We start from the raw sequence: 24,326 nt of genomic DNA, 5'->3' as shown, positions 1-24,326 counted from the left end.
CTTGGTAGCCACGCAAACTCGATTACATTCCCTTGGTTACAAGTTGTACAAATGAGTAGTCCTCATAAAGTTTCCTTTCTCGTTAGTATTTAGTTACGATAACCTATAACTCGACTTGGTTGTCTACTGAAAATTACTCCCCCTCTGCTTCGCAATTTTCTATTTTTCATACATCTCCTCATCTTGGCTCTTATAAATCTGATCGGATGCTTACTTTTTAGTCTTCAAGAGAGGTCGATAGGCTGAAATTGTTGGTAGTTAGAGGTGCAATCAGACTCCACCTGTAACTCATTCAGCACCGGAAGCAGAGGCTCTAAGCCGTAACGTATCAGTGACACTCCTCTACAGCTTCACGAATGTGATGGGCTCCCCACAACAATTAGGCAGGTTCATGGTGGTGGGGTCACAGACATAAGAGAACAGGTGCAGGAGATAGGAGAAGAGGGCCGTTGTAAAGTAATCTAGGCATTTTACGGCACCAACGTTATCACCTGCTTGATGCGGATGCCGCCTGTGAAGGAGACATTGGCGCATCCAAGACCAGCGAGGTGCGAGGTGAGTCTCAATCCTCTGCGTGCATTCCTTAATTAGTGGTCATTCTAACATTTATTTTCTCGTTCCTAGAGACAGAGTAAGGAATTTATCCTCTACAAAGCTTTGAAACTATCTAGCTGCAAAAGGCTATTGCAACAAAACAATCAGTGTCGGGATATGTGATGACCGCTTAGCCGAAGCTGGCTATCGCAACTACGCAAATGATATGGGTCGCACCATCTTCTTGAGACCGCCTTGTTTGCTTCTTGAGGTTTCATTTAATAACAGCTCTCGGCTCTTAAAGCAAGAACCGAAAACAGAATACACTTCCGTCCGTAAGATGCAATCAGTAGCACTCTCAAAGCAGGCCCCTAGGATGCTTCGCAGATTCCTCAAATCCGTAGTTTACGGAAATTTACTATGGTTAGGGGAACCAGGATTAGCCATTTCAGTTCTACGTCATTCTCCCTTCTGTCTGTATTCTCCATTCATTTATTAAGACCTGCCTTGGGCTGATTGTAAAAGTTCTAGCAGTCCAACGGGCATATATGTTGCTATATTCCACTTATTTACAAAAGGTATCAACCAGAACCTTAACTTGAAAATGCAATTTCTGATGGTACCGGATATGAAAGGATGTAGACAAAGATCTGGTGAATGTTCCTCTGTAAGGAATAGAAATGTTAGATTTATCGGCTTCAAACTCTGGGTGCTGAGTGCGGTACTAAAATACTAGGCAACAATACAAGTACTGAAAGTGGATTTCGGCTGGTGATGATTAAAGACACCACGGACTTTCCATGCCAACGCATCTTTCCCACTGTCTGTAAAAATTGAAAAGTGTTTCAACTGACCCCGTAGATAATGAAAGCACTGGAATCCAAACATGTCCTTTACAAATCGTGGTGTAAGCGATAAAATGGGCCAGAATAATCGCTAGTTAACTTTTTCAAGTCCTCAAAACGAAATAATCCAAGTGAAGTTTCACGCAGTGATAAGTTGGGCACTGTAGACAAAGAACTAGTCACGTGATAATGGCGCAATTTATTTCGCTACCACAATTTAAAGCGTTGCAAAAAAGAATGCTTTCGCTGTTCAGCTTCAAGATTCACTTCAAAATGTGCAAATTTTGTTGACTTTTCCTCTGGATTTTATCCAAGGAATCAGTGTTGATTATGATGGTTATATGATGCTTGATGTCTACCAGATTCGATGTTGCTCATACGTTGCTCGAGTACACTTCCGGAAACGTTGTTTCTTTTACTAGGAATAAAAAAAAGACAGAAAGACAAAAGCAAGCGAGGAGAAAAGTAAAGTATTTACATGTAACTGACTCGTAAAGGGACCTAAGTGTATATGGAGCTGATAGTTGTGTTGTTATATCCGGTCATGAGAGGTTAGGCCTAGTTGAATTAAGGCTTGAACGCTTTTTGTTTATGCTCAAGGAACATACAAAAGTTTTGTTCGTAAGTACGAGACTTTTCAACCCTGACACGAATAAGGTGGACTTTTACATCATTGCTACAAGCTTCCTAATGGCCGCCGCGGTGGCTCAGTGGTTATGGTGTTCGGCTGCTGACCCGAAAGACGCTGGTTCGATCCCGGCCGCGGCGGTTGAATTTCGTTGGAGGAGAAATTCTAGAGACCCGTGTACTCTCCGATGTCAGTGCACGTTAAAGAACCCCAGGTGGTCGACATTTCCGGAGCCCTGCCCTACGGCGTCTCCATAGCCTTAGTCGCTTTGGGACGTTAAGCTTTGGGACGTTAAACCCCATAAACCAATCATCAACCAAGCTTCCTAATGAGGGGCACAGGCTACATGGCATCAAAGTTCACATTTTACAATGAACCACGTGGTTCGTGATTTTTATAAAAAACGCCAATATTATCCTTCGAATGCAAGACAGTTATTAGGATAATCGAAGCGATTTCAAGTTAGTTTCAGGAGAGTTGTGGCAAGAGCCCTTACCTACCAATGCGCTTTCAGGGCACGGCGAGATGACGGAGGTCTTAGATCTCATCGGCCATTTCGGCCCCTGGCAAGCGTGCTTCGTGGCGTATGTAACATACCGTGGCATACTTACTGGCCTCAACAACCTCGCCTACGTGTTCCTCGTCACTGACAACGAGCACTGGTGCTCCCGACCGTCATCGTCACATGCCCTTACCGCGGACTTGCTAAAGAACATCACTGAGGTCGAGTGGAAGGAACGGTTCATCCCGTACGACAGTGAGTCTCAATCGCACAGCCAGTGCTCCATGTACGACGTGCTGCACAACGCGACCAGCGGAGAGTTGGTGCCCGACAACACTTCGATCAAGAGCTGCGAGTCGTGGACTTACGATGAGCACATCTTTGGACACACTGCCACAGATGAGGTGCGCATTTCTCATATCTTGAGGTGCATATGTCTTACAGGTGCGCATATCTTGGAAATGGGTTAACTGCGCTAAAAAACAAGCCCGGCAAAGAGAAGCAGAGCTGGACAGGATGCGCACAGGTTCGCAACAGAATTTTACAGGATGAAAGGTGACAAACGTAGAGTGAACAAAAATCACGTGTTCAAGGCTATCAGTTCGCTGCCGTGGCAACCTGGCGTCCAGAAAGCGAACTTCACAATCACCAAGTGCAACGCAAGGATCGCTAACACATACACGTGTTTTTTTTTCTTTAAAGTACAGTCCTTGAACAACTCTAGTGTACAAGGGTCCTTATGCGTGGATAAAATGTTAGTCTTATCTCAAAGGCGAAGGCACGTCTTAATTGCCTTTCTTTTTCACAGACCCTGCAATATTTCGGAATGTGGAATGTCCGATCAGAAGTTATTGTTAAAATCTTCCTTTAAATGAATATTAACAGACCGCCCTGTCTGTCCGAAATAATTTTGTGATTTCTTACCAGCATGAGGTGGCACAGAATTTGAAGACCATTGCAGAACGTAATGGGGTGGGAGTATTGCTTCCTGCTCTTTTAAATATGATACGTTTGTGTGTACGTGTCCCGGAGAAGGATTGAAATAGGACTAGCAATAGCACTTTTCTCTAACATGTAAACTTCAATCTGGACGCGCAGTGGCGACGGCAGCGAATTTAAAGCCTGGAGCACGTGATTTTCGTTCACAGTAGATATGTCACCTTTCATCCACTAAACTTCAGTTATGAGTCCGCCGGCATCCTGTATACTTCTACTTCCCCCGTGTTTTCTAGCGCAGTTTGCCCATTTCCAAGATGACCATCCACAAACTAGTTAAGCTTGCAGCTCTACTAAAGCTATTCGCTTCGTTGGCTCAGAGGGTCAATGCACCTTCGTGGAGATGTACGTTAAATAAAACAAAACTAAACCGAGTGTGAAGGGGAAAGTTACGCAGTGTCACTGAAGTGAAGAAGACAATCGTTTTGTTGCTTTTGTTCCGCTTATTTCGAGCTTTTAAAGCATGTACCAACGTGCAAAGGCCCCCAAACTAATGAGGAAATTACTAAGCGTTCGTCTGTAGCATAGACGATAGCACAATGATCCCCATCCTCTGGAGGGGAGGAAAATCATCGGATGGCGGTCGCAGTAAACGGCAGGCCTGAGGGCACACAAAACACAGTTTCCATTTCAGAGGACACCGTACTTGCGAGATGTATTATGAATTTTCAGCTGGAATTTTTTTACCTAATGTCTTTACTACATACCACCTCCCTCTCGTACCTCTTTTTCTTGCGATCCTTTGTTTCATGTTTGATACTGGCTATATCACCAAACTTTTTTCTGCCGCTCTATCTCTCCTCACGAAAGGCATAAAAGGAAGAAAAGAAAGCTGTATCTGTAATGTGTATAATGCCACAGAGTACCGCCATTGTTATGGCAGGAGCCCGTTTAAAAAAGGGCACGTGAACGGTGCGGCTAGTGGTTCGCTCTTAGTCGTGTACGCCACGAGCATAAAGGCCTTAAATGACTTAAGGAGCACTCCTTGAGACTGCATTAAATTATTGTAATAAAAGCAAGGTGCCAAGTTAAGACTGAAGATTTTGCTTCAGCAGGCTCCTCTTATTAGCAATTCAAGTCCAACGTTCTCGTACAAAAATTTCGAAAATCTGAAACTTGTTTGATAGTCTTTTGTAAGTACTGAATGCGATGGTCCATTCTTCAGATATGCAGCAAAATCTTCCCCTTAAAGTGTTTCCATCATACGTCTCCAACCATTAAGACTGCGGTAGGAAACAAATGGGGAATGCTTTTGAAGGTAGAAAGATGGTTAATAGAAAACAGAACGAGAGACTGCCGACAGGTGATCAGCTGTCATGTTGATTGTCATAGTGAAATCTTACACTGTATGACGACGTCACATTCATCAGCGGTTTCCCTCTCAAAACTCTTTTTTTTTTGTTCTCCAGAATTGTTGGGTTCGTGGTGTTGTCAATGTTCGTGTAGGAAAGCCTTCTTTTTCGGTTCAATATAACCTTTGTTGGTTTTTGTTTTATTTTACATGTGGCATCCGAGCCCTATAAAACTCGCTTTGAGCTCCAATAAAATTCATGGGGCACTGGAACCTTTTTGTGCTTAGGATATCAGCTGAATATGCACTTTCTTTTCTTCGTTTAAACATGACGCAGCTATTAAATACGCCTCAGTAAAACGAAGCAAACCTTCACTCATCCTGGAAGTAGAAGTCTCACAAAAATATGTGAAACAAACAAAGCTTTCCGGTCTCTTTCTTGAGACGCATTCTCCAAGAGACGGTTAAATAAGCATGTTTGAGCCTATTTGCTTACATATGGAACCGTAACCTAAACTTTTGACAGTACTCAACTAACCACGCAATGAAGCAGCCAGGAAAACGTTCGTAATGTAAGCCACATTTGGCTTAGTTTCACATGTTTTTTAGAAACGGGAAGGGAAACTTAGGCCCCATTTAACCCACACTAGATTTAAGGAAAAGGATGTAGAATAGTCTTTCAGGGAAGACATAAGTAATGCTTTTCTTCAACTTCCAGTGGAACCTGGTTTGTGGAAACACGTGGAAGAGGTCTCTAATACAAAGCACTTACATGGCATGCTTGATGCTGGGAATACTTGTCATTGGAAATATTTCAGACAGGTACGTGCATTGTTTCTACAGAAATTCTGGTTTTAAAACCAAGCGGTATTTTTTTACGTGGAGCTGTACCCAGCACGCAAACCGATAATCTTTCCCGTGCGTCCGAATCGCGACTCCTCAGAATTTATAATCCCAAGCTCATGAGCAGCAGAATTAGTATTTTTTTCTTTATTACTTGACTCATATAACGTCAATAAGAAGTTTAGTGCGCGTGTTCTGTAAGAGCTACGCGTAGTAAATATGCTTTAGCGGGACACACAATATTGCTTAGAGCAACGAGTTCTAGAAACTGCATTTATATACCTGGAATTTTCGTACTTAAGATCGAAAAGGATTCAAAACTCTCAAATGCTGAATTTCGTGCAGTCGTTGTTTTTGTCACCGAACGAAAAATTGATGCCTATTACTCTCTTTCCAGGTTTGGAAGAAGGATTGTAGCTGTTGGAAGCAGCATTCTTCTCTGCGCGTCTTCCACCGCAATGACTTTCAGCAGCAGTCTTAACCTATTTCTAACAGCCAGAGTAGGAGTTGCATTCGCCATCTCAGGACTTCAGGTGGCGTGCTTCAGCCTGCGTAAGCACACTTAGTGATCCATTTTATATGTTAGGTATTTTAAAGCAAAACGCGCTAGCATCGTGTTTCAGTTGTGCGTTTGTGAAGGAATTGCAACAATAAGAGAGGTGGTCTGATGCGCAGACCCATTTCAAGTTCTTGACAAGCTACTGCCACACAAAGAACTGCACATGCTCAAAGGGCTTTACTTAACCTAGCTCCACCCCGGTAGCGGCACAAGAGTTATGGCACTAAGGCAGGCACGCTTTACATAAGAAGATTTTATTGACAATGACACACAGTCTTCGCTTTTAAACTTCAATAATATCTATTGTTGGCATGGGCACTTGAATGCAGGTCATTTTCTTGAAAGGAAGATTTATAAAACAATGGTGAGCAAATTTTTCAGACACGAATTTTGATAGTAAGTGGAAATAAAGGGGAGAGGACGCGTTCACAAAGAGGAGGTGTACACAGGACAACCATCCAGCGTTCTCCGGTGTACATCTCCTGCTTGGGAACGCGTCCTTTCTGCTGGTTGTCCACTTACCATGCACCAACTGGCCCAACAAGCTATGCTTCTTGAATTTTGATGGGTTCTCAAGCTTCTTCATGGGGCATTGATGTTCTCCTAAAGGCGACCTCCTAGGAATTTCACGTTAAGCAAAAAATAGTAGTCGTTATTACTCAATTACACCATTCGTTGGCCATAGATGGGAGAGAAAATCCGTATATAATGATACTGATTTTGTTTTTGTTATTCTCTTTATGTAGTTGCAGAAACGATCGGACCAAAGTTCAGGATTGCCCTTAATGTCTGCTACGGGTACGGCTGGATAGTCGGTGTTCTTCTCTTACCGGGCATCGTTTGGCTCGCCCAGGATTGGAGAACACTCATCATCGTTCAAGCATGCTTCGCAGCACCAATCCTCCTCGTACTACCGTAAATATATCCAGCTTCAGTATTCTACTAATTATTTTTCGTCGCTATAAGCAGCTCGAGATGTTTAAGGAGGGAAAAAGTAATTAATGTAGGAGGGAGAAAGCACCAAATTTGTTCATATAACGGCTATTTTCTTGCTGTGACAAGAAAGGAGTTTCACACTACATCTATGTGCTCTAGGTCTGTTCAGCTAATAACGAGCGTTTATCCAACAATATATGTAACCAAAATTCACAGAGAGCCGCTGCTTTACAATACGGCCAATTCCACAAAGAATTTCAATTTGGCAAAATATGCACTGACGATTGTTAAATAGAGCGAAATAGTGTACGCTGATAAACGAGCTGGGGAACCAAAATGCCAGCAAAAACAATGAGAACGTCCTTGCGAGAATTCTTGCGCAAAACTCGACATGGCTTTTAAGCAGGCACCTACTTTGCCTTTGTGCAAAATGAACTAAACCGAGTGGACAATGAAAGATTACGAATACTGGATTGCATTCCCTGCTATAGAGCAAATATCCGAAATACTAGCTCATTTTCGCGGCTGTGTCTTCAAGCGGTTAGTGCAGAAAACATTGAGTTTCCGGAAACTGCTCAGTTCACGGACCTGAGTCGCACAGTACTCATAGATTATTTCATTGACTTTACCGGACATGTTTCAGTTATGTTCTCAAAGAATTTAAGCGTGTTGCTTGGTTTATACCGCTTACTACTGTTCACCGAGCAATCTTTTCCTCTTATGTAGCCTTTTTATGGTCGTCTAGCAGTAGCAGATTGACGTCAGAACGTGCCTTTGCGTAACGCTTTCAGGCATCACCTACATAGTTTCAGTGCGGATGTAATCCCGTCATTCACCCATAAAGATTAGCACCCACACCAAAGTCATTGACCCACTCTACCGTGGATACTGCGGCGTTACATGAGGAGTGCGCAACACGGAGGAATGGGACCGTTCTATACGCCGCAGTAGATGTTGGAGTGAGAAAATGCAACAGGAAAAGCGTGTGTTCCTGAGGGTAGTTTAGTATCACGACGTCGAGGTGATAGTGGTGTCTAAACTGCTCAGGTTCAAGTAAGCGTTCATTTTGCAAGCAGTTTTTTTTTTGATGATGCATCTACTTAATTGAGAGAAGGCGCATGGGGATAACAGGGCTTCCTAACGCAGTGCCTACGAAAGCATGACGATGGTCCAAATTTCTTCTTCTCGAAGCCGCAGCATAAATTACTTTGAATTAAGAGTTTTAAAGATGACGTGAAAATTAGTGCACGTTCGTGTCTATCAAAGAAGGCACAGCTTTCTCTCAGCCTCCGTTGTGCCGTTGTGCCCCTGTGTCGCGAGCGCTGCCTCTCAGTAAATCCGCTGACTTTGTCACACCACAATGTCCACAGTGCCAAAATGATCCTTTCTGAAGAACAAAGTGCCTGCGTGGTTGAACAATTTTAGAACCGTAGCATTGGTCGACACTGGTACCGCTGTGTCTGTGATGACAATTTCGTTCCCGCATCGTCGATTGTCATTTTTGTGGAGTGGGGGTGGGGGTTAAACTTTAAGTCCCAGTTAGCCTTTGCTATGCCTCTGACACACTAAGTGGAGAATGTTTCTGGACAGAATTTATTGTATTACAACGTGCTACTCATGACGCAATCCTGGGAATTGGCTTCTTAGCGTGCGTGGGACTAGACTAGAAATTCGAACCGGCGAAATATATGTGCGACGACACACGCTGGCTGCGTTAGTCTTAGATCCACCCCAAAGTCGCAATGGCTTGCCTTTGCTGGCTCAAGTTGTTTGCTAGTATTTGCTCGCTCCTGCCACCTCAGGTAGCAGCTTTCTTCTCCGTGCTATCTTCCGTAATTCGGTTGGGGCTTCGCTACATCATAGTTGAACGGGACATACTCAGTGTGCTGAAGCAAAACGTATTGTCCCACATGCCGTCATTGAGGTAGTGGACGGTTGCACCCACGTGTGAGCCCTCAACCTTTATGCACAACCAGTGCGTCTGCCATCGGGATTTAAACTCGCGAGATTTGACGACTATGTTACCGACACTGTCTCGTCAGTTTCTGATTATCTCCGAACCGCATTCTATTTTCCGCACTATTATACTGAGTTGCGATAGATGATTAATAAGTCGCTGCTCTCTACCGAGACACGTGCCCACACATTACAGGGCGTTCTAACGCTTCATGACCGCATGTTCGGCATTATCCTGACCGGATCTAACACGGAGAATGCCAGTCTCCTTCGTCGGAAATCTTATCGAGTCTCTGTACCCGAGCGCAAAATCATTCATGGTCAGGCCCAAGAGATGCTGCAGAAAGGAGTCATTCAGGAGTATTGCAGCCCGTCGCCCGAACCCGTAACACTAGTGAAGAAGAAAGAGAATTTATATATATTTTCCGCTGGTTATTGCCGCTTCAGTGCGGTACCGAAAAAGGGCGGGTAACCATTACCATGCATTCACAACGCTGTCGACTGTCTTCATTCGGTGTCATACTGCTCGTCCGTTGACCCACAAGCTCGGTATTAGTAAATAAAGATACATCAATCAAATTCCAAGAAGACAACTTTCATTTAATTAATTAGGATCCACAAGTTTTTATTCTTGCCAGTATTAGAGTGCTAAAAAAGTAAACTCCGTATTGCGGCCACAGGAATAAAGTGAGCCTAAATCAAGAACCACTGAAGCTATTCGCACTCAGACTGCACTATTCGCATGATTCCTGACTGCTTCTTCAAATTCAAGGTGATGTCGTTCGGCTTGTATAATGAGCCTGTGATTTCCGATCATCTCACGGATACGGTCCTCCGTGGATTGGAGTATTTGAAAGGCGTGGTTATGTTTGGCAACACCTTTAAAGAACACAATGAAACCTTAGTATCGTTTTCAACTGCGTCAGCCAGGCTGGACTCTTCAAAATTTCAAGTAGTTCCACTTGCAGAAGAAGAGAGCAGCAAACTCTCGATCATGAATGCTTTGCGGATAAGGACAGAATCCGTCCATATCCGCAGAAGCTTGCTGTAGTTCGGTATTTCGCAAAGCCAAAAACCCTAAACTGGTTTTGAAGTTTCCTCAGACTATTATTATATCTCCACCAAGTTTTTTTCAGGTTCCCTTGAACACTCTCTCACTTCTGTTCTGCACAAGGACTCGCAGTTTGTGTAGACACCGCAGTGTGATTCCTTTTACAACCAGCTGAAATTTGCTCTGACCTCGGCACTTCTTTTGCACTAATTTGATCATACAGCTGTCACAGAGATCCCCACGGATCCCAGTGGTGACGGCCCTCAGGTGGGGCTTGTCCAGGTTCATATTGGTGCCGAGCTCGTTAATGCGTATGCCATTTCCTCATTAACGTTTTCCTAGAGCAACTTCGCTGCAACTGACCTGGAATGCTTAGCTATTGTCTTTGCTGTCCACAAGTTCCGCCCGTACCTTTATGGTCGTCCGTTGACGATCGTGACCGATCTCACTCCCTATGCTGGCGCATAGTTCTGCGCAATCCGTCTGGCCGTCTGGCACGTAGGGCTCTGCGCCTGAAGAAATATGACTTTTATAACGCTTACAATAGTGGTCGCCGACCCCTTGATGCCGATTGCTGGCCGCGCCATTCGTTTCCACCTGCATCTAGCAGGGAGGAAGACTCTGAGAGGTGTTCGGTTTCGCTGTCCATACTGCTCATATAGAGAGGCCTTTCGGCGAGAGCAAAAAATGACCCCACCTTGCAGCTTTTCATTCCTGCGGCCCACACAGGAGCACGGTCTACGCCGCTCATCGTTCAAAACAGGATCCTGGGCAAGAACTACTCGGTTGATGATGCCTCTATGCTTTAGGTTGTTCCACAAAGCCTCCAAAATGATGTGCTGAACGCAATGAACAACGCCATCCCGTCGAGCCACCTTTGGTTTTCGGTACACTGCACAGAGTTTGCCAGTGTTTCTATAGGCCGAATCTGCGTAAGAAAACTGAACAGTACGTCGCAATCTCTGATGATTGACAATGTCTCCAATGTCCGCTCCTCCAGTCAGCCTTATATAGCCGGTCAAGCCACCATCGTCGCCTTTGTAAAAGTTGGCGTCGACCCGCTTTGTCCCTTTCATATGCCTTCAGATGGACGGTAGAAGGTTAAGTCTGTGTCGACTATTTGACCAGTTGCATGGAAACTGCAGCGCTTATATCAGCGGAGGCAAGTAATGTCTCGTCTTTTCTGCAGCACTCTACTATCCTTCTCATGGGGCTCCCCATGTTATATCAGCGACCGTGGAACGCAGTGTACTGCTGACGTCGGAGAAGAGCGGCTCAGGCTTTTGCGGCTCTGACTACTGCCACTCCATGACTTGCCACCGACAGACCAATGGCACTGCAGAACGCACAAACCACACCCTCACCAAAATGCTGCCCATGCGTATTGCATTAGCTCACCGGAACTTAGACGCACTGTTGCCATTCGTGACCTACGTATACAACACCACGAAGCACTGCCATCTACTATTCTCACTTCTACCTGATCTGCTTCAGGATATCGAGCTCTTTAAAGGATGCCGTATTCTTCCCGCTTAATGAAGACCTTTCCACCTGGCAGTTGCTATCTCTCACTGAAGAAGCTCGTCGACTGGCCCGCTTACGCACATTGTCTTCTCAATGCTGAGTGTCATGTTCTGGCTACATACGCTCCAGAAGATTTTATCTGGCTTTGAACGCCATAGCATAAGGGCCGTTCGTACCAGTTTTTATTCAGGTATTCCGGCCCTTTCGTCGGTCTGAGTCAATCGAGTGATGTCAGCTACGTCCATGCCGAAGTGACCGCGAACAGTCGCCGCTCTTCCAAGACCCAAGTAGCCCATGTGGCTCGTATCGAACGCTCCCACCGTCAGCCATCCTGAATGACCCCGGGACTAACTTCATCTGCCACCGGGGCAATTGGCATGCTCCACGTATCAACCGCGTTAGAGGAAAACGAGGCTGCACACCCGCGAAGGACGTTGGCTATGCTGCTCACTGCGTTTCACCTAGTCCGCCCATGAATCAACTGTTAATGAACCCGTTTCATCCGCAATTCTATAAATAATGATCTTGCAAAGTGCAGAAACAAAGATAAAATTCTTATAGCCATGAAAAGAACATAATAGTTACCGGCAACTGGTTGTAGTATGCTGAGATATATTGCTTAGTTGTACCTTACTTTTGCTGCATCATTTTTCAGCAGTGCATTTTTATATCTTTATATATAATTTGTTATTGTTAAGAAAGAACCAGGCGCTAATGGCACGAGAATGGCCTACTATGTGGAAAGCCCCTACCTGTACAAGAGCAACTGCGCAAGCATTAATCGCATCTGAAGCATCGCAATTAACGTAACGATAACATCTATAAAGCGAGAAAAACACTATAAAATGTTTTTTACGAGCATTTAGACAAAGCAGCTTGCCTGCATTTCCATAAAATTGAGTCTCCTAGAGTTACCGTGCTACGGTCTTTCCAAATATTGTAGCAGAAGTCCATATATTGTATCAGTCCAAATATTGCATCACAAGCTCCATATAACGTTTTCCACGCCAATCCTGCAGAACAGTAATTACTGCAGACATCCACATCGCGCGGCAAACGCAAATGAGTATCTAAGTGTGTTCATTTCTGTGCGGCGTCATTGTGCAGGTGGCTTTACGAGTCGCCCCGATGGCTTGTCACCATGGGAAAGCAAGCAGAAGCGTGTGAATCTATCCGCAAGATTGCTCGTTTCAACAGGAGGCAAGTGCGAGATGTCGAGAAAGAGGTTGAAACTTTGACGAAAGCGAAACAGAATGTAAGTATGTACTCTGTCTTTCAGATTTGGTCCTTTTTGGGATGCTCTAACAAGTGTAAAGCTTCGTAATATGCTTTTGAGCATAGGTTTGAAGCAAAACAGCACTACCCCTTTGCACATTTTGTGCGCAGTACGGCCACTCCCACCGAAACTGCCGCCTCGCCTCGGATGCAGTAAGGGCGATATGCACGAACTGCGCTGGTGCACACGTTGTAACGGCGTGTGCTGCCTCTGGCGGCGCTACTGCTGTGGCTTGTGCCGTGTGCAGGCGTGCGGGGCGGGAGGCCCCTCCTCACAGGGCCGGGGCGAAAGAATGCTCCATCCTTGCCGAAAGGATAGTAAAGATGCGGCTTCGTACAGAATATAAAACACAATAAACATGGTCACGTACATTACGAGGAACGGAGGACCGTGCTCTTCCTTCTACGCACACAATTTGCCCGGCGCCCTGCTCTCCGCTTACGGCGGCGGCAATCTTCATTTCCAGCATTTCATCCCCATTTATCGCCTTTCGCTGACCGTATAATTTCACACCACTCTCTGCATCCCGATTCACTTCTTTTCTTTTTTCCCGATGGACATGGTCAGTCCATGTGCCTCTTTCATCTCTTTTCCTTTTCACACTCCCTTCTTTTTGCAACCCTTCTATTTATACGGTCTCTCCTCTTAGTTCAAAGCAAAAGCACGGTTCCTCCGCTCTTCAAAACATGTACACTTCACTGTTACACTTCCCCATTACAAAAGCGCTGGGCGCGACACGGTTCCTGGTTTTTTACTTTTACTAACATCACTTCCCTACATTACCCTATTCCCTCCCTCACGTCTCCACTGTCCAACATTTACCACTTCTTCCTCTCCACACCTTCACCCTTATCATTTTTGTTCTCCTCCACGCTACACGTTTTCCATGCACGGGCCATTCCTACCCCAACCGTATATACTTTCATCCCTCACAGAAAACAACTACAATGCCTATTTTGACCTTTTTCTTCATTCAGACAAACCCCGACCACTGCAGTAATGCAACCCCCGTACTAGCAGAAAGAATGAGGGAGGGAGGCTTTCATTTCGCTCTGATTTCAGGCCCCTACACACGCGCAGACATCATACCAGGAATTCCGCCAGAGTGGACCGTGTTCGCCGCCTTGTCGCGTCCTCGATCGGCGATCCTCGCACGACAACAACATTATCCATGGTACAAAAACCAGCGCTTACGAACACGGACAGAGGACACGGTGAAACAGACTGACTGCGCTGAACTTACAAAGGAATTTTATTCATACGTAGGCAGTCAATTTATACATTTACACAGACATGCGCAAAGACATGTTGTCAAACCCGGATACACTGTGTAAATGTATAAATTGACTGCCTACGTATGAATAAAATTCAGTTGTAAGGTCAGCGCAGTCAGTCTGTTGCACCTTGTCCTCTGTCCGTGTTCGTAAGCGCTGGTTTTTGTACGATGAATCACCACCAACTCGCCCAATCCTCAGTTCTGCAGAACAACATTATAGCATGTTTCCCATTCTGATTACCACCCTGGTAGTAGCCATCATCTGTTTAACGGCCACCGCATCTTGCTTACTAATATCGGCGTACGCACCACAACACACTCCCATGACACAAACAATTGATGACATTCGACAAGCACTCATCCTAACAGAGGGCATGTCGGTCGTCCTGGAGGGCGATTTTAACGCCAAGCATACGGCCTGAGGACCATATATTTGTGATATCACGAGTGGGAAATTACTAAATTTCGCTATGTCCTCAGGCCTGTTAATTTTAAACGATCCGAATCCCCTCCTACGTACTGGACACCGCACACAGACAGCTGGCTAGATATAACACTAGCATCCAATGAAATGATCGCCTTGCCATACACGTGGACAGTATCTGAAACAAGCACACTGTCAGAACACAAACGCATCGAAGTTAACCAGTAGAGTTTTAAGTGGGAACAACTCATTCGGTTACCAGCTCTACAATAGTTCGTAGTGTCTTTGCAAATACTAGATAGCCGCAGTTGTCTATTACGTGCCTCTTGTCTGACAACATTAATGGCAACAACTGTTCTTGTTTCCTTCATCTTTACACTTCATGACATGTGGTGAATAGAGCCCTCGCGTTAACTGCATTTTCTCCCCACAACATTTATGCGAATCTCATTTGCGGTTGTTGAGGTCACGATTTCGTTGCTAGTCAGGCAAGGCTTCTGAATAAAATGTGCGAGGTCAGCGTGTACTCAACGCCGTACTAGGGAACGAATAAACTGCTCTTGGAAGTGCGGGCGTCGCATGAAATGTTGGGTGCTGTTGCCAGATTTAAACTTGCATGTTTTGTCCATTTCTAACCGCGCATACATGCCATATAAGGTAATCAATGACGTATGTTATGTAGCGCAGAAAATAACAGTGACGAGCAGAAACTCGACAAACTCCGAAGACGCGTAGCAAACTCCTGTAGTGTGTGCCTCGCCTCTTCGACCTTCTTGTTTTTTTACCGCACAACTTTTTTCCTTGTACTTTTGTCTACGTATTTCCGATTGCGCCCTGAACCCATCTATAAGTTAAAAATTGACGCATTAAGCGGTCTTTCTATTAGCGGCCCATCTTCTATTTACGTAACTTTGTGGGAATTCAAGTTTTATAATGTTTTCTTCAACGCGATATTCGGCGATTTTTTCACCTGCATCATCCAGAGGGGACAGTAAAGTAAATGTATTCCAGATATGGCCCCTAGTAACCTAAGCTAATTAGTAAGCTAATGAAATATAAAATGTCCTTCGAAATAATGCGCCAGTATAAGTCGGACAGGTCAACACTTGAAGCTAAATACTGTAACAAATCTACCGCCTATGAACTTAGACAAAATACAGTGCAAATACCCAGATCACGTACGAACTATGGAGACCACAGGTTGTGCACACAACTTCCAAGACTTCTGAATATATATCCTGCCATCTCTGAAACAGTATCGGCGAATCCGTCACAACATAAAATCAAGAAAGCAATGAAACTTATGTACCTTATGGAGGAGTAGGTGGAATTTCCATGCATCATATGTATCCTGTATTTTTTACAAATGCAAATATTATTTCAAATGTGTAAATGCAATTACGCTATTTCTTATTTTGTCTGATTTGTTTTATTTCTGGTGTACATAAGCTGACATTTTCTTTGTTTGGATTTCAACCTATTGTATCTTTTAGTCTCTTAAAAATATGTTGTACATACTTGGTTTAAATGTATTGTCTATAATTTCACTGTTACGATCTGTTTGATGTACTTTTTACACGTGTTTTCAAACCCTGTAAATAGTTGCCTCTGCTGTCAAGAACGGGATGGCCTCGTCAGGTGGGAAATCGCCTTTAGCCTACTCACCCAGGGGAGAATCTTTTGTAAATTTTGTCCTAAATAAAAAACTTACTTACTTACTAGTTATTAATGCGTAATTAATGCATAAGCAGTATATCAGTATGTTTGCGGAGCTTATCCGCAAGATTACGTCAGAACGATTTATGCGAAAACGGCAGGTACCATCAAAAACAACATCATTGTGAAATCGGCAGGCTCAGGTTATTTAATTAGTTAATTAATTAGAGTCAAAAATGTAAAAAAGTGGTTGGAGCAAAAGTGACTCCAAATTTGAAAACGCCGGAAATTTGGAAACACGTGACCGGAAGTGTGGGCGGAGCCAACACGTGACGCCAAATTTGAAAACGAAGCGTGGCGCGAAGTTTGAAAACTCATGCTTACGCATTACTCCAATGCGGGTGCCGCAGTGACCTCTAACGTCCTTAAACGGGCAAGAAAAGCACACCCATCGATTTAACGTCTCTTCACTAACAAATAACGATTCTGGACTACTAATTCTTCCATGAATCTATTACTTAACGCTTTCATTGTTTTTTGTTTGAATGAAAATTATTAAAATCTGATCCAAAGAGCGCCGCATAGCTAGGGGAATAATCGCCTATTCAAAACATCGTGCAGATTGTGGAAGTGAGAACAGGGCATTCAGAACGGTGATATGTTTGAAAAATATTTGTGTCTATTGAAATGACGTCATATAAGGTTAGCAACAGGAATAAAAACTCAAGATGTCGGCTCAGACAGAAGGGAAAAGTGCCACAATACCGGGTGTTTTTTTTAGGACCAAAATTTTTTAAAAAAGGCAAATTGCTTTACATTTATTTTAGCACTGGCGCTATACTGGAGGCTACGGCGGGCGCCAGGCAAGAGGAAAACTGCTTTAATTAGTTCGCTGATTAACTAAATATGTTAACAAACTTTTCTAATTTTTATTTTAGGGGTTATGTTGTATTCGCAGAATTGGAGGTCGTCCTCCAAAGAGTCCAACCGAGAAAAAACCAATTTTAAATAAAAATTTTTCACGCACGTTACGAGGCGCGAAAATGTCACCCTCGTAGGCATCTTCACACCGTAACTCAGCGGCGGTGAGCAACTCTAACGTAGTTCGCTCCGCCCTGCGCTTTGCTTCACACTGCTATCACCTGAAGCCCGGACGGGCGGCCTGCGCTATCGCTGCTTGTTTCGCTTCGCTCCGCGGCCTCACGGAATGCCGCGTTGGAACAAAAACGCACTGACACAAAACGCAGGGCTGAGCCAGCTACGTCACAGGCGCTCACAGACGCTGTGTTACAGTGTGAAGCTGCCTACCAGGGTGACTTTTTCTCGCTTCGTACCGCGCGCAAAAAATTTGTTTATGACAATTTTTTTCTTGGCTGCACTGTTTGGAAGACGATCTCCAATTCTTCTAAGACAACATATCCCCTAAAATAAAGATTATAAAAGTTAATTAACGTATTCAGTAAATCAGCGAACTAATTAAAGCAGTTTGCTTCTTACCTGGCGTCCGCCGTAGCGCTCAGTATAGCCCCAGGGTTAAAATAAATCTCAAGGAATTTACCTTTCTTTAAAAATTTAGGACCTTCTGAAAAAAACACCCGGCATTGCTCAAAGCCTACCCTCACAAACGCCTCAGACACGGTTTGTTTTCAGAGAGTACTGAACGCTGTCAGAAATGGATTTGATATTGGTCCCTATGCTATAAGTTAAGAATTTTCTGTAATTTTTTATTGTTATTTCGCTAACGTGGTCTCCCCTCCTACTGAATATTACTGAGCAGACATAAAAGACTGCAAGAAACAGTAAAGAATCGCACATTTAAAGGGAAAAATAACGCTAAGAAACTAACTAAAATTATTAAAGTGTACCTGCTTCTCACAAGCCTGTAATAGGTAGACAAAGGGAATGAAGGAACGTACCAGAAAACTAAAATATATTTATTGCTTTATTTGCAGGCGTTGGAGTCTCATAGGGGGAACATCTCGGTGTTCGGATTATTCAAGACTAAATATCTACGAAGAAACACTATTGTACTAATCATGTGCTCGTAAGTGAAGTTAACTTTTTAAAATCTGAATTTTGTCGCTTGGGGGTCTATGTGAACCTCCATTTTTATCGCTATTTTCTAAAACAGGTACAAATTTTGTTGTTGTTTCTTGGAGGAGCATTTCCAACTAAAAGGCAAAATAGTTGAGCCGAGTTCTTATTGCTTTACGGCTTCGACGTTGGGAACGTATGCCGGACAGAAATTAATTTCAGTTTTGTCAATTTCAGTTTTCTTTCGTACATAGTGTACTACGGTTATGCGAGAACTGCTACCACTCTCGGAGGCAACCCGTATATGAACTTTGCCATCGCCGCTACCCTGGAGTTCTTTGGCTACACTGTGTCGCTCCTGACTACCAAGTACCTCAAGCGAATGCCTATCATGATCTCTAGCTACGGATTCTTCAGCGTCACTCTGCTCATTACAGCCTTTACGCCCAAAGGTTTGTTGAGCTTCAACTGTAAACGCGCTGATTGCACATACTAAAAAAAACTTCCTACAGAACATATTACCGCCGCATGTAAGTTTTCGCATGAGCAGATATATCGTAGACATCTTTGTATCAAAGCTTTTATGTTTTGCAGAGGCAGAGATAGAACGACTTTCTAAGGACGTGCGCGTTTTCATGTCTTTTCGTGATCAAATTGAAGGAAAAGCAGATTTTTGCCCTCCTTTACAAAAACTTTACAATGATTTTCAGATATTTAAGCCCCAGGTAATTTGAAATACAGAACAGAGGGCACAAAAAACTTCAAAATGAAACTTCAGACATAAAAATATTACGCTTTTTTGCCAGCGACTGACAGACAATTTCATTTTGTTTGCAATTCAGAACATGGCCGTTCTCTAGTCTGAGGCATTTTTGCTTTCGTTTTGTGTGCCTGCTTTCGAATACATCATTTTTTATTCTATGAAAACAACACCTGATATTGTACCCAGTGCGACTCTGTCTTTCCTCTTCAGTTCCGTGCTTACAGCGCATTCTGCTGTCTGCATATTTTGTCTACTACCCTCCGCACAATATTGTGATAACACATGAGCTTTATTAATGCTGTGCGACTTTTTTCATATAAATAGTCTAAATACATGCAGTTGTTCTTCAAAAGAGGTGATGTAAATACTGTATAAATATCCCCGTTTGCAGAATACCTGGCCGTTCGTACGACCATCCGAATGGCTGGATGGTTCACGTACACCCTGGGCTACACTACTCAGTTCATCTTCATCAATGAAATGTTCCCTACAGTGGCCCGAAGCGGAGGGTTCGGGCTTTGCACCACCGTGGGCCGTCTGGGAGCGGCCATCGAGCCTTGGATCAACGTTTTCGTAATTATCATGTGACCATTATTCAGTCTGAATTGGAATAATTCGTTGCTAACCTGTCCCAAGAAGGAAGAAATTACTATTCGTGATGCCTGGCTCAAGTACCAACCACCCTAAACCTGAGTCGGGTATAAAACAATCCAAATGTTGCGCCGCTCTCCGCTAGCGATAAGAAGCAACATATATTTAGAAGTGCGCTGCTCTGTCGGAAAGAGATGTGTAACATTAGAAGGCATGAATATTTCCTAATCATGCACGCGTCCAAGAGCTACGACCGTTCCGCTTATTATTATCATGTTTTCCACTTGGAACTGAAGTGTTAGTACGAGTGTACTGGGTGAATCAACAACGCAAAATCCAGCGTCGCCGAAAAGGTGGCCGTGTCACAAAACTCGCAATTGGTCGAAACGGTGTGGCGTCATTAAAAGCGCGAAAATACGCAATGTTGAATAGTAGTATCGAATAATGGAACTTACAACTACAAATGCTGCAAAGGAATAGAATAAGATTTTTGTGGACAGAATGGAATTGCAATAGAATTAGAATTGGGTTGAAGTAAAATTGAAATAGAATTAGAGTAGAGTTCGCGGACAATAATGAAAAGCCTTCATTGAATCGGGCATAAGTTCCTTAAGTGCGCCCGATGGTTTTTTTTTTAATTTTTATTCAGCATCAAGAAGAAACTTGTCTAAATTGGCACCGTAGTAGAAAGTGTACGACACCTTCGTCCTATTTATACTGATCAGGATCCTGCGTTGTAGTAAGCAACAAAGAACAAATACGCCACGATTTTTATTCATCCTTCTCGCAAAAGCAGCAATAAGCGTTCGCCAGAGTGTCTTCCCTGATTTTTAGCGAACAAAAATTTTGAAAGAAGGTAGTCAAAAACGGCTAAAAACTGAGCGATGGACTGATTATCCTCAGGAAATGAAACATTTAAAAGGCATTCATTTCTGCATAAAAAGACATTTTAACTTAGGCACAGCCTAACCCGCATGACTAAAATAACAAACTATACAGTACTTTCACGCAGGGACATATCTGTACATAATCAGCCAAGCAAAACTAACCTGCACGTATTCGTCAACACATAAAGGCAGCCTGCAAGCGTAAGGATAATGACTGCTTCCGGACCAGAGTGGACGAAACAGCCCGGAAAAATAATAATTGCGCAGATAACTGATATTACATACATGATTCTGTTTATGGGCATGCTGTATGTAGTGCAGAAGGGCGCTTTCGGGTTCCAAGGTGTTTTATCAACACTCAGCAAAGCTTAAATCTTGCACCAAACAGCAACGCGCTGCAGAAACAGCATGCGACCTCGAACATGAGCCTTCTGACGAGCACATAAGAATAAGCTTCGCGTTGTTGGAATTTGTAAAATGCGGTGTGTTGCACCGGCCTGTATTCCTGTGTTGTTGTGGATCATTGTGGAACTCTAAAGCTTATCACAGAAATTTTTGTGCCTTGCTCATCCATGGTTTCAGCGGCTGTGGAGGCCGCGCGAAGGATAATTTTGACCCAAGCGCATGACAGAATGCATGAAAACGAAAAATAATGTTTTACATGGCCGTGCGTCGACGTTGGGGGCGTTGTATAGCACTGAAGAAATATACTGAGGTGGCAGAAACAGCGGCTTAGCAAACGTGAGGTGATGAAAATGTTTTGAATGCGGAAAAGGATAGATAGATGTTGTCCTTAACTGAAGGCAGAAAATTTAGCCGGCACAGAAGCACTACTGACATCTTATTCTGCACTTGGAGGGGGCTTTCGGAGAAAAGTTGAAAAGGGGAGAGTGCAGAAAATATAAAAATGTGAAGAATTGAAAAGAGCAAATATATGAGGTCACAGAACAGTGAAGAAGCCCAATGTCCTGGTATTCAGACAGAAATTTCAGTGCATGGCAAGCGTACACGAACGGACAAGCGAAAAGGTTTCAAACTTTGTCAATTTCAGCCAAATACGCAAGCAAAAATTGCAATGTATGGCGCTCTCACGGGGGAACCAAGTGCTCTCTCAGCCATTTCATGGTTACCGGCACTTACGAGACAACTGCAATTGACCTTCGAATTACGCTTCTCGTCTGCGCAAGTTGTGCAGTCTAGAAGAACATCAGCACTCTTTCAACTCAACCGCGATTCTCACAATGCGGTCTGTTCGCTTGGCCTAAGTAGCATCACTAGCGTTTGCAAACACGCCATACAGTAGAAACGTAAAACCTAAAATAAAAAAAAATAAAACGATCATTTGAAACCGACCGAATTCTTTCGTATTATGCGGACCGATTTCTGTTGCGGTTGGAAGTACCGAAAACTTTTTTCGATTTATGCAGTGTGACGTGTAGAATAAGTGAAACTGCCTCGAGCATCCCTGAAATTATATGTTTTTCAGATGATAACATGGGGTGAGCAGACCGTCCTCATTTTGTACTCCGCAATGCTGTTCGTCATAACACTGGCCATGATGCTGCTTCCGGAAACATTTGGCAGTCCTCTTCCCGACACGTTAGAAGAAGGCGAGCTGTACTCTGCACTCAAGTAAGTTTTGGCATGGAATGAAGCACAAGCAGCTTGATTTCTCGAGGCACACTCATCATCAACATCATCAGCCTGACTACACCCACTGAAGGGCAAAGGCCTCTCCCATGTCTCTCCAATTAACCCTGTCCTTTGTCAGTTGCCGCCCCTGTATCCCCGCAAACTTCTTAATCTCATCCGCCCACCTAACTTTCTGCCGTCCTCTGCTACGTTTGCTTTCTCTTGGAATCCACTCCGTTACCCCTAAGGACCAGCGGTTATCTTGCCTTCGCATTACATGCCCTGCCCAAGCCCATTTCTTCCTCTTGATTTCAACTAAGATGTCATTAACCCGCGTTTGCTCCCTCACCCACTCCGCCCTCTTCCGATCTCTTAACGTTACACCTATCATTTTCCTTTCCATAGCTCGCTGCGTTGTTCTTAACTTAAGCTGAACCCTCTTTGTTAGCCTCCATGTTTCTGCCCCATAGGTGAGTACCGGTAGGATACAGCTGTTGTATACTTTTCTCTTCAGGGACATTAGTAAGCTACCATTCATGATCTCAGAGAACCTGCCATATGCGCTCCACCTCATTCTTATTCTTCTAGTTATTTCCCTCTCATGATCCGGATCTGCGGTCACTACCTGCCCTAAGTAGACATATTCTCTTACTACTTCCAGCACCTCGCTACCAATTGCGAACTGCTGTTCCCTTGCTAGGCTGTTGAACATTACTTTGGTTTTCTGCATGTTAATTCTTAGCCCCGCCGTTCCGTTACCGCGTTCCGTTACCACCGTTCCGTAGACTACCGCGCGTCTATGCTTCTCTGCAACAATGCTCTAGAATATAATGGCCGACCCTACAGTACTTTTTTGTTTTGAACTAAAAGTTGATCTCATTTTAGAGTGAGTTTATAAGCGTCCTATTAGCTTTGTTTCACTCAGAAAGAGATTTTTTGGGGTGCGCCGCCGCTCTCAGTCAGTTTTTTTTTATGATACTTGTATCGTAGCGTAATCTGTTTTCACTTTGGACATTTCTTTTTTCCTCTGGCAGGTTATCGAAGAAAAAGAAGGCCGAAAGGAGGAACGCCGACGCGTACAACACCGTTGAGACCGAAGAGCATGCAGAAGACAACAAGAGCTGAACGCAGTAGGCGAAGGGACGGAACCACAGCGAAATAAAGAAGTACTAACCTGGCCGCTCGGCTGCGATTCCTTTAATTTGACATCTATTCTTTTTTAACACGACATATTTGCGGGATTAAGCTTCCCCTATTGGGTAGGGAAAGTAAAGTAACACAAACTGGCGGGCTAGTTGGTGGGAATCCATACGATTTCAGCAGCGCGAACATGGTTAGGAACACGGTTAGGAACACGGTTAGGAACACAGTTTCCTAACCAAGTTCGCGCTGATGAAATCGTAAAGTATTTGCTTCAGCGATAAGTGTCTTTTTGCTGTTCCTTCGCAAAAGCTACGCGTATAGAGTTCTCAAAGTTAACCATAATAAGAAGCGCAATTGTCAGAGTAATGAGCCCTTAAAGAGCGAGAAAAGCAGAAATGTTTGTAGAGAAGAGTTTTGCTATTTCTACGGGAAACACGGCAAAGATCAACTGTAATCATCTGGAAAAAATACGCGCAAATGAAATAAGATTGTTCAAAGTACTTTGAAAACGAGTAGTGTTTTTGTGATCGGAAGAGAAGAAAACCTTCTTGCCTGCTTCAAAGAAATCAGCGCAGCCTTCCAAACATCCGCCATTCTAGCACATCCCCCGAGCCACATGACCACAACTTGTGCGTTAACGTATTAACCCGAGTACTTTTTCCTGGCCTCAATGTTCGTTATTTCCCAGGCACAACTGGGCGCGAAGTCTGCGTCATGGCATTTTCTTATCAGATGATTTGAGGCCGACAGCACTTCTACCAACTTTGTTTCATCATCATCGTCATTATGATAACCAGACGAACTGGGCCTGCCTCCCCCTGTTATTTTTGCCTTCTCTTCACCCACTCAGCATCGGCATTTTAATTTGACTACAAAATAACCGGTTGCCATGTTCAAATTGCAATGCCATTGCTGAATTCGACTTTAAGATTTCAGCTTCGAAATTATGAACTCGCGTTTTTTCCCCGACCCATTTAAC

General features: G+C 43.9%; 1 protein-coding gene across 1 annotated transcript; it reads left to right on the top strand.

Annotated features, from left to right (window-relative positions):
• Nucleotides 1-417: 417 nt before the first annotated feature.
• LOC149329828 (organic cation transporter protein-like) lies at nt 418-23,383 on the top strand. Its single transcript, XM_089560529.1, has 11 exons — nt 418-555; nt 2,522-2,913; nt 5,515-5,618; nt 6,037-6,191; nt 6,945-7,113; nt 12,773-12,920; nt 18,250-18,341; nt 18,569-18,783; nt 19,486-19,667; nt 22,059-22,204; nt 23,239-23,383. Exons 2-11 carry the CDS (start codon nt 2,533-2,535, stop codon nt 23,327-23,329), a joined length of 1,683 nt encoding a protein of 560 aa, XP_089416655.1. The 5' UTR covers nt 418-555; nt 2,522-2,532; the 3' UTR covers nt 23,330-23,383.
• Nucleotides 23,384-24,326: the final 943 nt, after the last annotated feature.

Source organism: Amblyomma mixtum, chromosome 9, assembly GCF_055824585.1.
Source record: "Amblyomma mixtum isolate Tamu chromosome 9, ASM5582458v1, whole genome shotgun sequence".
NCBI classification, from domain to species: Eukaryota; Metazoa; Arthropoda; class Arachnida; order Ixodida; family Ixodidae; genus Amblyomma; species Amblyomma mixtum.
The sequence above is the reverse complement of the archived record's forward strand: the minus strand, read 5'-3'. Positions and strand labels throughout refer to the sequence as shown.

What these genes read in the sequence shown, in the direction of transcription:
- LOC149329828 (XM_089560529.1), top strand. Translation starts at nt 2,533, where the DNA reads ATGACGGAGGTCTTAGATCTCATCGGCCATTTCGGCCCCTGGCAAGCG. An exon ending in ATTGGAAATATTTCAGACAG is followed by an intron (nt 5,619 to 6,036) that starts GTACGTGCATTG and finishes CTCTCTTTCCAG; the next exon opens with GTTTGGAAGAAGGATTGTAG. An exon ending in AGCCTTGGATCAACGTTTTC is followed by an intron (nt 19,668 to 22,058) that starts GTAATTATCATG and finishes TATGTTTTTCAG; the next exon opens with ATGATAACATGGGGTGAGCA.